This window comes from Natrix helvetica, assembly GCF_964273705.1.
Source record: "Natrix helvetica genome assembly, chromosome: 6".
NCBI classification, from domain to species: domain Eukaryota; kingdom Metazoa; phylum Chordata; class Lepidosauria; order Squamata; family Natricidae; genus Natrix; species Natrix helvetica.
In genome coordinates, this window is record NC_138553.1 from 82347488 (window position 1) to 82361456 (window position 13969).

A 13969-nucleotide genomic window follows, 5' to 3' on the forward strand; every position below is an offset into this window, starting at 1 on the left:
ATCTATTATTATGTATATAAAGAAGTTAATGAATCCAGCTGAATCAGTTATCGGTGTGTGCTTTCTGGATTTGAATTTATGCAACAAACTCTGACAGAATCCCGATTCACTTAACAAACCAGGATACTAATGTAACAAAGGCAGCGATTCGCTTAACCACGGGGGCAAGAAAAGTCGTAAAATGGAGCCAAACTCCCTGGACAAATTTCTCACTTCACAAGATAAATTCTGGGCTCGACAGGGGTTTATCGTATTTGCCCGCTACACAAACTGAGGCTTAAAGAACACTGTGGCTCTTTAAAATCAGAAGAAAATCAGGTGGCATTGCCTTCATTGCCCCTGGAGGATTTTGTTGTCCTGACGGATCCGTCATCTGCAAAAATGTAATTCCGGCTGAGCAGTTGATCACATGAAAAGCAACCCAGGAAAGCCTTTTGAAGTTGCAGCTCTGCATACTTTACAAAAGCATTCACATTCACACCGGGAGGCTTACACCGATCACATGCAAGGGTGTTAAAAGGGCCAGGACCCAGAATACCACAGCTTGAAATCTCAGAGGGAACACTGCATAAACATCGGTAGGAGCCAAAAAAAGATCCCAACACATTTATGGACATTAGATAGATGAACCTGTGTTTTATTTCATGGTTCATTATTGGGACAGGAAAGATAAAGAGGAAGGGGAAGGAAAGGAAGATAAAAGAAGAAGGAAAGGAATGGCAATAAAAGAAGACAAGAAAGGAAAGGGGAAGGGAAATCAAAGAAGAGGAGATGGGATAAAAGGAGAAGGAAAGGAAAGAAAGATAAAGGATAATTAAATAGGCAAGAAATGGAAGGGGAAAGGGAAATAGAAATGAAGGGGAAGGGAAGGAAATTTTTAAAAAAGGAAAGGAAAAAGAAAAGAATGGAAAGGAAAGGAAAAAGAAAAGAATGGAAAGGAAAGGAGAGGGAAAGAAAGGAAAAAGGGGGAAAGAAGAGGAAAAGAGGAGAGGAAAGGGAAAGAAAGGAAGAGGGCATGAAAGAAAGGGAAGAAGGGAAAGAAAGGGAAAGGGGAAGAGAAGGAGAGGAGAGGACAAGGAAAGAAAGGAAAGGAGAAAGGATAGAAAAGAAAAAAGAGAAGAGAAGAGGAGAGGAAAGGGAAAGAAAGGAAGAAGAAGGGAAAGAAAGAAAAGGAGGAAGAGAAAGAAAGGAAAATGAGAAGAGAAGGAGAAGACAGGACAGGAGAGGAGAAGGATAGAAAGGAAAGAAAGGGAAAGAAAAGAAAATAGGGAAGAGAAGAGGAGTTGAAAGGGAAAGAAAGGAAGGGGAAGGGAAAGAAAGAAAAGGAGGAAGAGAAAGAAAGAAAAAAGAGGGAAGAGAAGGAGAGGACAGGACAGGAGAAGGATAAAAAGAAAAGGAGGAAGGAATGAGAGGAAAAGGGAGAAAAGAAGGGGAGGAGAGAGAGGAAAGAGAAAGAAAGGAAGAAGAAGGGAAAGAAAGGAAAGGAGGAAGAGAAAGAAAGGAAAAGGGGGAAGAGAAGGAGAAGACAGGACAGGAGAAGGAAAGAAAGGAAAGGAGGAATGGAAAAAAAGAAAACAGGGAAGAGAAGAGGAGAAGAGGAAAGGAAAGGAAAAGAAAGGAAGAGGAAGGAAAAGAAAGGAAAGGAGGAAGAGAAAGAAAGGAAAAGAGGGAAGAGAAGGAGAGAAGAGGACAGGACAGGAGAAGAATAGAAAGGAAAGGAGGAAGGGAAAGAAAGGAAAAGGGGGAAAAGAAGGGGAGGAGAGGAGAGGAGAAGGAGAGAAAGGAAAGGAAAGGAAAGAGGGAAGAGGACAGGAGAGAAAGGAAAAAATGGGAAGAGAAGGAGAGGAGAAGAAGATAGAAGAAGAAGAAGGAATGCCAAGGAAAATAACATTCGTCAACCGCCTACTTACCACCGAATGTCAAGAACACCCTGGGCTGAGGCTGCGAAGATCCCGTTGCAGAGCAAGAGCAAAGAAAGATGCCAAACAACACCTGCAGCCCTTGAGGTGTCATTCTCTCCCCGGGTGCAAAGCTTAATATCCAAGAGGGGAAACCTGAAATGAAAGAGAGAGAGAGAGAAATTTTACACATTTCACAACAAGGGGAGGACACAATACAGCTTGACCAGAACTGATGGTTTGGCATCGTTCTTCAAAAATCTGGCCGGGAAAACAGTTGGGGGAAAAACAAGGAAGGAAAGGAACGAGGAGTTCAACAAAATCCACGTTAAGAATTAACTTCAATTTATTCCATTAAGGACCGTTCCCAAGTGCTGGGGAAAAAAGAGAAAGTTGTTGTGTTAAGTGTCAAGGCAGAGCAAAGCGAAGGAGAGCTATAAGGTTGCATGAATGAAAACATCTTGATATTTTTAGACTTGTCTTTCCTGTAATCTTTCCAAATGTTTTTCTTAAAAAGAAAAAGAAAAAGCTTGCATGGGTGAAAGTAACTGAGCCTGTCACTCTAGGCTCATTATCCTTATATCAAATTAAGAAGAGAAAAGGTTTGAAGGGAAAGGGTGCATCTCTGAAGAGGGTTAAGGGAAAGAGAAGGCAGAGATTGGTGCTTTCTTACTGGGTTTTCTTGCAGACGTTTCATTACCACACTAGGTAACGTCATCAGTGCTAAAAGGGAGTGGGTTTTGTGGAGAGGAGGAGGAGGAGGAGGAGGAGAACTATGGGGTCCTTGGTGCTCTCTGAGCTTGGTGGTTTTCTTGACGACGTTTAATTACCAAGCTAGGTAACATCATCAGTGCTAAAAGGGAGTGGGTTTTGTGGAGAGGAAGAGGAGGAGGAGGAGGAGGAGGAGGAGGAGGAGGAGGAGGAGGAGGAGAAATATGGGGTCCTTGGTGCTCTCTGAGCTTGGTGGTTTTCTTGGAAGACATTTCATTACCAAGCTAGGTAACATCATCAGTGCTAAAAGGAAGTGGGTTTTGTGGAGAGGAGGAGGAAGAGGAAGAGGAAGAGGAGGAGAAATATGGGGTCCTTGGTGCTCTCTGAGCTTGGTGGTTTTCTTGCAGACGTTTGCCAGACATGCTCTTTTGAAGACAGCAAAGTCCACATTTTGGACAGAGGGGACCACTGGTTTGAGAAGAGGGCTCAAAGAGGCCATCTGTGTCCAAATTGAATGGCCCTCTCTCAACAGAGGGGGTGGGATATGACATCATTTATCTCCAGTCCTTCCTACAGTTTCAAGAAAGCTCCACACCAATTTGCACCATTCAGGTGACCCTGAGGACACAGACAAACCTCCAAGTGGCCTCAACGACCCTCTAAAAAGGATGCAAATGACCAGCTATCTCCAAGGAGTATAAATCCTTCCATTCTCCCACTATCCAGTCAGAGCTGAAGAAGCTTCTTGGATGGAGAAGTGAAACGTCTTCAATGAAAACACATCCAAGTGGCCTCAACGACCCTCTAAAAGGATGCAAATGACCAAATAATCAAGGAGAGAAGCAACTTAGAACTGAGGAGAAATTTCCTGACAGTGAGAACAATTAATCAGTGGAACAGAAATTGCCTCCAGAAGTTGTGAATGCCCCAACACTGGACGTCTTTAAGAAGATGCTGGATAGCCATTTGTCTGAAGTGGTGTAGGGTTTCCTGCCTAGGCAGGGGGTTGGACTAGAAGACCTCCAAGGTCCCTTCCAACTCTACTATTGTATTGTAACTGTCTGCAAGGAATATAAATCCTCTCATTCCCCACCATCCAGTCAGAGCCAAAGAAACTTCTTGTATGAGAAGCAAAATGTCTTCAAAGAGAAAGAAAGAAACCTCTGTGGCCTCAATGACTCCCTAAAAGGATGCAAATGACCAGCTGTCTGCAAGGAGTATAAATCCTTCCATTCTCCTACCCTCCATTCAGAGCGGAAGAAGATTCTTAGATCAGAAGCAAACGTCTTCAAAGAAAAACCAGAAAGTCCAGTTGCCTCTTGAAAAAAAGCATCTTTGGGAGACTCCCTCTCTTTGCCACAGCTTATAGGCCAGAAATTCTGGGGATCTTTGCCAAAACCTCAACATCTTGCAGCTCTATTAGAAAGCCCTGCTTTGAAGCCAAGGGATATGGCTATTACTGTAAAAGGAGACAAAATCCCCTGGTCTCAAATCTCAATGGTATAAACCCTAATCAGGCCTGGCTTAAGTTTGTTTGCAGCGAGAGCTTACATCTGGAGTAATCAGGCCCCCATTGTGGCTTTGGCAAGACCGTCTAGCAGCTAAACACCAAACATTGTTTCTCAATCTCCAACAAGGCAAGACAACTTAGAACTGGGGAGAAACTTCCTGACAGTGAGGTTGATTAACCAGTGGAACAGCTTGCCTCCAGAAGTTGTGAATGCTGCAACTCTGGAGGTTTTTAAGAAGAGATTGGACAGCCATTTGTCTGGAATCGTGTAGGGTTTCGTGCCTGAGCAGGGGGTTGGACTAGAAGACCTCGAAGGTCCCTTCCAACTTTGTTATTCTATTCCATTCGATTTTTTTCTATTCTAATTCTAGTCAATTGAATTCTTTCTTATTCTATTCCATTCCATTCCATTCAATGCAATTCGTTCTAATTCTATTCCATTCCATTCTTTCCTATTCTATGCTATTCTATTCTATGCTATGCTATATTCTATTCTATTCCATTCCATTCTTTCTAATTCTATTCAATTCTCTCTTATTCTAGTCTAATCTAGTCTAGTCTATTGTTTCTAATTCTATTCTATTCTATTCTTCTATCCTATCCTATCCTATCCTATCCTATCCTATCCTATCTAATTCTGTTCTGTTCTGTTCTACTGTACTTTGCTCCACTCTACTCCAGTTCTGTTTCTATTCCTATTATTTCTATTTCTATTCTAAAGTCTTCCCAAATCACAGCAAAGGCCTAGTAGCGGAACCCTTGATCAAAGCAAAGGGACAAGGCTGGGGTTGACTTAGGAATGCTAAAATCACGAGCTGTTTCACCGATCTTGTGATTACAGCGTATAAATTCAACGCTGGGTATTAACAAACTGCAGCTATTCCTATACTATGAAACAGGAACACGGGTCCCAAAAGTAAAAGAGCTAAAAAAAAAAACACAAAACAACGGGCCCTGTAACGCAAAGTTGTTGGGTGTTTTATTTTATAAAGTTGAGAAATTACAAACCACAACAAAGGTAATTGGGCAGTACATGCATTACATATCAAAGAGGATAGACCTTGAATGTTCTGAAAACATTTACATGTACAAACATTTTAGTCCAATGGGGCCAATGTGGAAATTATTTTGGTTCCAGCCCCCCCAAAAAATCCCTTTTAAGCAGAGCCATCTAATTTTAGGCATTTTCTGAAATGTCGGCAGAGATTATGTCTATTATTTGAAAACAAATATGAAATGTTTATGAACCATTAATGTTCTCAGTACCCAAACTCCCATCAGATACTGCAATTCAATATATGTTCCAATGCCTTTACGGGAACATCTGCATTTATTAGAGATCAGGGGGCCAGTCAACCACAGTCCCAAAAGTATAAGCCCAAACATTTAGTTTAACGAAAGGGATAACCTTACTTCTTGAATATAACCAAAGGTTGGGGGAATGGTGTGTTTTAAAGGCATTTCATGTCCAACTAAAACGCAAAGAGATATTTCCAAAGAGCTATAAATATACCGCATATATGAATTTTGGAGGAGGAAAAATAATCTGTGATTCTTGTTTTTCAAAATGTTGCCGAGGTTTACCAAACATTAAATAGATGAAGTTTAGATCAATAAAATAACTGACAGCGAGAACAATTAACCAGTGGAACAACTTGCCTCCAGAAATTGTGAATGCTCCAACACTGGAAGTTTTTTAAGAAGATGTTGGATGTCCATTTCTCTGAAGTGGTGTAGGGTTTCCTGTCTAGGCAGGGGGTTGGACTAGAAGATCTCCAAGGCTCCTTCCAACTCTGTTGTTCTATTCTATTCTATTCTATTCTATTCTATTCCATTCTATTCTATTATATTCTGTAGTCTAGTCTAGTCTATCTATTCCATATTTTCTATTCTATTCTACCCTAGCCTATTCTATTCCTATGCTATGCTATTCTATTCTATTGTATTCTATTCTCTAATCTTGTCTAGTCTATTCCATATTTTCTACTCTACTCTACTCTACTCTACTCTACTCCACTCTACTCCACTCAATTCCAATTCTATTCTATTCGATTCTATTATTCGATTCTATTCTCTAATCTTGTCTAGTCTATTCCATATTTTCTACTCTACTCTACTCTACTCTACTCCACTCAATTCCAATTCTGTTCTATTCTATTATTCTATTCTATTCTATTCTATTCTATTCTATTCTATTCTATTCTATTCTATTCTATTCTATTCTCTAGTCTAGTCCAGTCTAGCCTTATTCTTAAACGTTTACTCCTTTTCTTAGTGCTTTTAAAGCTGAACTAGAAGTGAAGCAGGAAACCTGCAGGAGTTATTAAAACAAGAGATCGAGGAAATAATTTCAGCCACAATAGGCCTGTAATTTGTTGGCCACTTCAATTTTCACCTACCCACAGTGATCCCAGCATGACAAAGAAATTCAAATGAGCCTCATAAATCAAGATTTTCTTGGAATCGTTGATGTGACAGCCACTGCAGGGCGAGTGAAACAGCCTTCGCACGATTGTTCCAGATCATGCCAACTTAATATTTAGATTACTCATGGCCAACTTGGTCTCTTCTGTGTATTGGGTAATGACTCCATTCCTACCAAACCTCGTAAAAGATTATCGGAATTCAACACATCTGGGTGGTACTGATATAAGGAAGGTTGTTCTAGAGATTTAGGTATTGTATTAGATGACCTCAATGGTGGTTTTGTAATATGATGATGACGACCAGTTGATGGATACGGGCACGAGAAGGAGCCCTAAAATAGATGTACGTTTATATAATTCAGAGGCCTTCACGGGAGTTGAGAAAGGGTACCCAGAAATTCCACAGAGGAAGCAACACTTAAATGTCTGCAATTGTTTCTGACTCATGTCAGCTGGAAGCGAGCAGATTATGTATCGAGAAATGAATGCAGGGCGAAAGAGAAAAGTGTTGTGCGTTGGTGTGGCATTTTTTTGCACAAGACTTCCTGGAACCAATGACCAATCATTAACTCCTGGATTCTCAGCTGAATGTCTCTTCCAATGTAGTCAAATTAATGTCCATTATATTTCTCCCTTTTTTTTATTGTCGCCATGTTATTGTTCCTAAAAGACATTCTAAGACTGTTACAAAAGCAATTCTTTTCTTTTTTCTCTCCTTTCCTTTGAAAACTGCTTTCATCTAATTGTAAGAAGTTTGATTGGACCTAGTTTTATATTATTGCAAAGCAATAATTTAGATAGCTGCTGTTTTTTTAGCTTTGAAGAGAAGGGGAAGAGAAGTCTTCCAAACACCAGTTCAGTTTTGGGATGCCAGTAAATTCATAGGATTCAACCAGTGGTGGGATTCAAATAATTGAACAACGGGTTCTCGGCCCTAATGGTTTCTTCCAACAACCAGTTCACCAAACTACTCAGAAAGTTAAAAACCAGTTCTCCCAAAGTGGTGCAAACTGGCTGAATCCCACCACTGGATCCAACCACACTTTTGAACCTAGGCTAATAACTCCCAACTAGCGGAGGATTATGTAACTCAGAGTGTACGGACTCCATCGTTGGAGGTTTTCAAAAATAGATTGGACAACAATTTCACTGGGATGCTTTAAAGCAGTGGTGAAATCTATTTTTTTTTAAACTATGGGTTCTGTGGGCGTGGCTTGGTGGGGCGTGGCTTGGTGGGGTCATGTGACTGGGTGGGCATGGCTATGTAGTCATGTAACTGGGAGATCAAAAGACAGAAGCTCACTTTAACAATGTCCTGCTGGAGCAAGGTTGGACTAGATGACCTCCAGGTCCCTTCCAGCCCTGGATTATCCTCTGAAGCTGTGTCTAGTGCCAGGTTTGTGGTCCTTTCTTCCTCTCCTTTTTCCCTCCCTCCCTCTCTTTTTTTCTCTTCCTTTCTCCCTTCTTTCTCTTTCCTTCCTTCCTTCCTTCCTTCCTTCCTTCCTACCTACCTTCTTTCTTTCTTTCTTTCTTTCTTTCTTTCTTTCTTTCTTTCTTTCTTTCTTTCTTCTTTCTTTCTTTCTTTCTTTCTATTTCAGCACCCACCCACCCCATTTTTGGCCTAGCAGGCTTCAGGGAAGCCAACTGGAAGCAAAAACAGACTCCCCACCCCACCCCTGCATTTCTGGAGAACCTGTAGTAAAAAAAATGCTTAAAAAGTTTTTTTTTTAAGTACCAAATATCAGCTGAGCGACGTGCAATCATCGGAACTTTTTTTTTTTAACTTTTTTTTAGTATTTTTTACTAACAGTTTGGCTGCACCGGCCCAAACTGGTAGCATTTCACCCCTGATATAAAGTCTCCTGCCTTGATCTGGAGGTTGGACTAGAAGACCTCTAATGTCCCTTCCGGTCCTATGATTCTACGTTCTAAACTATCTCAATGCCCGCCACTCGTGTGAGTCGGGCAGCATATGCGTACACCGGCCCATCAGTCATGTGGCCTGATAGCGAAGAGACCACAGCCCAGGAGTGGGCTGCAGCCCATAGTCTGGGGGACTAACCTAATCTAGTCCAACCTTATATCTCTTCTGGCTGTCTAGTCTCTTCTCGAAAGCTGCCAGTGATGGAGCTGCCACAACTTCTGGAGGCAAACATTGGTTGATTGTTCTCACTGTCAGAAAATCCCTCCTTATTTCTATCTCCTTGGTCAGTTTCCATCCATGATTCCTTGTCTGGCCTTCGGGTGCTTTGGGAAACAGTTTGACCCCTTTCCTCCTCTCTGGGGCAGCCCCTCAAATATTGGAAGGCTGTTCTCCTGTCTCCCCTGGTCCTTCTCTTCACATGCCCAGTTCCTGCAACTGTTCTTCGTGTGTTTTAGCCTCCAATCAACCCCTCATCATCTTGGTTGCTCTCCTCGGCACGCTTTCTAGAGCACGGGTGTCAAACACAATTCCACATGGGTTGCTGCTGGCATTACTGCCGGTTCAGGGCACGGGCAATTTTGAACACGATCAATGGGGAGACTTCTAAGGTCGTATCTGTGAAAAACGTTCCTAAGTCAGTTTTTTTTTCAGTGCCACTGACGTAACTTTGAATTGTCACTAAGTGAACTGTTGCAAGTCGAGGACTACCTGTATTCCAACCCTATAGAACGCAATCTTTCAATACTACAGGAAGAGAATTCACCAAGATTTCCCAATGGAGTTTTATTTGGATCGAGAGCCTTTACAAAGCACTAGCCGATAACCTGCTGTTGCCTGGGTATTTATTTATTTATAGGGGGGAAATGTCCGGACCAAACGTAATTTCTAATGTTGGATTATCCCCTTTGCCAGAGGGAGCCCCCTTGTGGAGTACTGTGAAGCCGTTACCATGGCAACTCCACTGTGTTGTACAGTAGAAGCCATTTTACAGCAGTACAGTAGAAGCCGTTTTAAGGCACAACAGGCTGTATCCTAACAGAATACATACCCAAGGGGTGTTAGGTATGTCTTACCCCCACAGTATTTGTTTCGTGGGAGTAAGTCATCTGTGTACCAAGTTTGGTTGAAATTGCTCTAGGCACTCCAGAGTTATTGCTGGAATTCACACACAGCTGTTTATATATAGAGAGATTCTTGCATTTCCTCAACTTAAAAGTGAATAGAAACATTGTTTTGTTTTTCCAATTATTTCCTCTGACTTTTGGATTGACCCTGTTGGCTTGCCTCCGCCCCTGCCAATCAATTCTCATTTGATTGTTTTAAACCACATAGCGGGGGAATAGGTTTCCTCTTCCTCTCTTCCCAAACCCTCTTTACACCTGCATAAAAATGTTTTTTTTTTTAAAAAAATATGGGAACATTGTTTTAAAATGTTCTAATATATATTTTTTAAAGACACATTTATGTACAGGTATAAATAGGGTTTCAAACATGTTCCATTATTTGGGGGGCTGCCACAAAGAAGAGGGAGGAGGGGGTCAATCTATTCCCCAAAGCATCTGAAGGTAGAACAAAAAGCAATGGATGGAAACTCATCCAGGAGAGAAGCAACCTGGAATTAAGGAGAAATTTCCTAACAGGGAGGACAATTAACCAGTGGAACAGCTTGTCACCTGAAGTTGTGGGTTCTTCATCACTGGAGGTTTTTAAGAAGGGACTAGACAACCATTTGTCTGGAATGGGATAGAGTCTCCTGCTTGAGCAGGGGGTTGGACTAGAAGACCTCAAAGGTCCCTTCCAACTCTGTTATTGAAATAGATTAAATGTGGATTTTAAACATTTGCAGGAGTCTCAAGGGACCTCAGACACATGATCTAATATATACTCTGTGTGTGTGTTTGTTTTTGTTTTGGTTCATGTTGAAGTTCTGCTTCTACAGACTATTTGTCTGAAATGTGACTGATAGGTTCTCCTGCTTGAGCAAGGGGTTGGACTAGAAGACCTCCAAGGTCCCTTCCAGTTCTATGATTCTGTTCTGTGCTAGTTAAAATCAAAAAGATCTCCCTTTCAGAAAACTGAGGACAGTTACCTGACTAAATTCAAGACAGCTACTGTGTTCACTTTTCAAAGAAGCAATCTAAGACCAATTTAGAAAAAAAGAAGAAAGAAAGAAAGAAAGAGGGAAGGAAAGAAGGAAGTAAAGCGAGAGGGTGGGAAGGAAGGAAGGAAGGAAGGAGGGAGGGAGGGAGGGAGGAAGGGAAGGAAGGAAAGAAAGAAAGAAAGAAAGAAAGAAAGAAAGAAAGAAAGAAAAAAAGAAAGAGGGAGGGAGGGAAGGAAGGAAAGAGGGAGGGAAGGAAGGAGGGAGGGAGGGAAGAAAGGAAAGAAAGAGGGAGGGAAGAAAGGAAGGAAGGAGGGAAAGATAGAAAGAAGGAAGGAAGGAAAGAAAGAGGGAGGAAAGGAGGAAGAGAGAAAGACAGACAGAAAGAGGGAGGGAAGGAAGGAAGGAAGGAAAGAGAACAAACGAAAGAAAGAAAAAAAGAAAGAAACCCACCCTTCAAAACTGAGGTTTGTGGCACGTACCCCCAAGGAGACGCGCACCCCATTAGTGCCCACGTGCATGCCCGTGTTATTATTTTTACACACACACACACACACACACACACACACACACACACACACACCAAACACCAAGTGGACCCCCCCCCCAAAAAAAAGCCCCAGGAGTTATTCCACAACTCTCTTTTTCCCCTCGAAGAGCGGCTCCGCTCCGAGTCTCCAAGCTCCGTCGCCTTCCCAATTCGGAGCCGACCCTTTCCCTCTCCCCAAACCCTGGCCAGAAAGATTGAACACGCGCACACACACACACACACACCGGTTGTCTGAAGACGACGCGAAGAGAGGCGCGGAGGAGAAGCGCGGGAGGCTCTTTCGCTGGAAGGGGAGGTCGGGGGGGGGGGGACACCCACTCCCTAAAAGCCAGCGAGCCCCTTTGAAATTGACCTCACTTTACCGCCGCTTGGAAGGCGCGCTCGCCGGCATCCCCAGGAACGAAAGTGCGTCGCGTGCAGATCTCCCAGGGTCTCCCTCCCCCTCCGACCTCCCCTACAGGGGGGGAAGGTTGACCTTACGAAAGAGACGCTCTCCGCAAGAGTCGGAGAATTGATTCCCCCCCCCCCCAAAAAAAATCTACATTGCACGCGCGCGTGTATACACCCCCCACACACACACGTATGTATCAATAAAAGTTGGAGATTTTTTTAAAAAATCTACATTGCATATATGTGTATCTATATCTATATTTATCTATCTATATAAAAGTTGGAGAATTGTTTTTTTAATCTACATTGCGTGTGTGTGTATGCACACACACACACACACACACACACACACACACAGCATATATGTACCTATATCTGTCTGTCTGTCTATAAAAGTTGGGGTATTTTTTGAAAAAAATCTAATACACACAAACACACGCACGTGTGTGTATGTGTGTGTATATATGGTTGTGTATACACATACACATACATATATGTACACATATATACATACATATACACACAAACACACACACATATGAAGTTCGAGAAATGTTTTTTTTTTAAATCTACCTTGCATATATGTGTATTTATATCTATATCTATCTATAAAAGTTGGAGTGTTATTATTTTGTGAAAAACAAGGATCAAATACACACACACACACGCACGTGTGTGTTTGTGTGTGTGTGTATGTGTGTGTATACACATACACATGCATATGTACACACACACACACACACACACATATATATGAAGTTCGAGAAATGTTTTTTTTTAATTTACATTGCATATATATGTGCATTTATATCTATATCTATCTATAAAAGTTGGAGTATTATTATTATGTTAAAAAACAAGGCTCTAATACACACACTCACACGCGCGCGCAGCCCCGCCGCAAGCGGAAGCCGAGGGCAGGTGGAAGGAGGCGGCGGAGAGGGAATCCAAGCGGCGGAGGCGGCTTCCCCGCGGGGCTCCCGTTGTGCTCCAGGGGCGCATCTTCCTTCGGGGGAGCGCGGGATTGAAAGGCGATTCTCCCCTCCCTCCCCATTGAATCCCCCTCCGGGGCTCCCATTCCCCGAAAGGAGCCGGGACGGGACTCACCGCGCTGCTGCCGAAGAAAGCGCCTCCCTCGCGGGGAAGAGAAGCCAAGACCTGGAGGGCGCCTGAAATGGGGAATCCCGGCGCTTTTCTCCCGGGACAGTCCGGGGTTGGGGAAGGGGCGCCGCTCAGGTGCTGCCAGGCGCTCCCCTCTGGCCGGCAGGGACGGCTCTCCCCGGGCAGGCAAGGCGGACTGGCGAGGTCGCGGCGAGCGAGGGAGCGAGCGGGTGGAGGGCGGGCTCTGATTACACGCGCGCCGGCTTCGCCGAGCCTTCCCCCGGCCCGCCCCCGCCGGAGCCCCCGAGGCACCCTCAGCCCAGTCGAGCGAAAAAGGACTCGCTCGTGAATCACCGGCCAGGCCACGCCTCCCGGGAAGGAGAGAAGGAGGGAAAGAGGGAAGGAATGAGAGAAGGAAAGAGGGAGAGAGGGAGGGAGGGAAGGAAGGAGAGAAGGAGGGAGACAGAGGGAAGGCGAGAAGGAAGGAAAGAGGGAGGGAGGGAAGGAAGGAGAGAAGGAGGGAGACAGAGGAAAGGAAGGAGAGAAGACGGAAGGGAGGGAAAGAGAGGGAAGGAGAGAAGGAAAGGAAGAGGGAAGGAATGAGAGAGAAGGGAGGGAGGGAGAGACAGAGGGAAGGAGAGAAGGAAGTAAAGAGGGAAGGAAGGAGGGGAGGGAGGGAGACAGAGGAAGGAGAGAACAATGGTTGGAAGGAGGGAGAGATGAAGGTGGAAAGGGAGGGCGGGATTCATAGATAGAGGGAAGGAAAAAGAATGGAAGGGAGGAGAGAAAGAAGGGATAGGTGGATGGAGGGATGAAGGGATGAAGGTGGTGAGGGAGGGAGGGGGAGAGATGGAGAAAAGGAGAAAAAGAAGGGGTAGGATGGTTGGAACGATGAAGGGAGGGAGGGATTGATAGATGGAAGGAGAGAAGAATGGATGGAGGAAGGGGGTAGGGAATGAGAGAAGGAAAGAAAGAATGAGGGGATGGTTGGAGGGATGGAAGAATGGAGGAATGGTAGCAGTGAGGGATGGATGGAGGAATGGATTGATAGATGGAGGGAAGGAGAGAAGAATGGAGGGATGGGTGGAAGGATAGAGACAGTGACGGATAAATGGATAGTTGCTTTAACTCTTTCCATATAAATTGCATTATGAGTCCTCAGCCTTCTGTCACATCGGAGCGCCAGGTGGTTTTCCAAGGTCCCCCATATGCTGGATCCACCCCACCCGCCTCAGATCAGGGCTAAAGGACTGGAAGCTGGATTTCCTGGGGTTAATCCATCCTCTTCATCCCTGTCCCCAGGGCTTCTGGGCTGGAGTAAACTGGAGTTTGTCCAATGAGCCACAATGTTTAAGTTTGCC

The 13969-nt window shown here is 43.8% G+C and overlaps 1 protein-coding gene across 1 annotated transcript in view; it reads right to left on the bottom strand.

Moving 5' to 3' along the window:
- SEMA3C (semaphorin 3C) overlaps positions 1-12863 on the bottom strand; it is a 144390-nt gene extending 131527 nt beyond the window's left edge. Inside the window, exons 1-2 of the mRNA XM_081957586.1 lie at positions 12615-12863; positions 1911-2054 (exon numbers count right to left, since the gene is read on the bottom strand). Of these exons, the coding sequence (XP_081813712.1) occupies positions 1911-2013 (103 nt within the window). The 5' untranslated portion in view covers positions 2014-2054; positions 12615-12863. The remainder of the gene's footprint in view (positions 1-1910; positions 2055-12614) is intronic.
- Positions 12864-13969: the final 1106 nt, after the last annotated feature.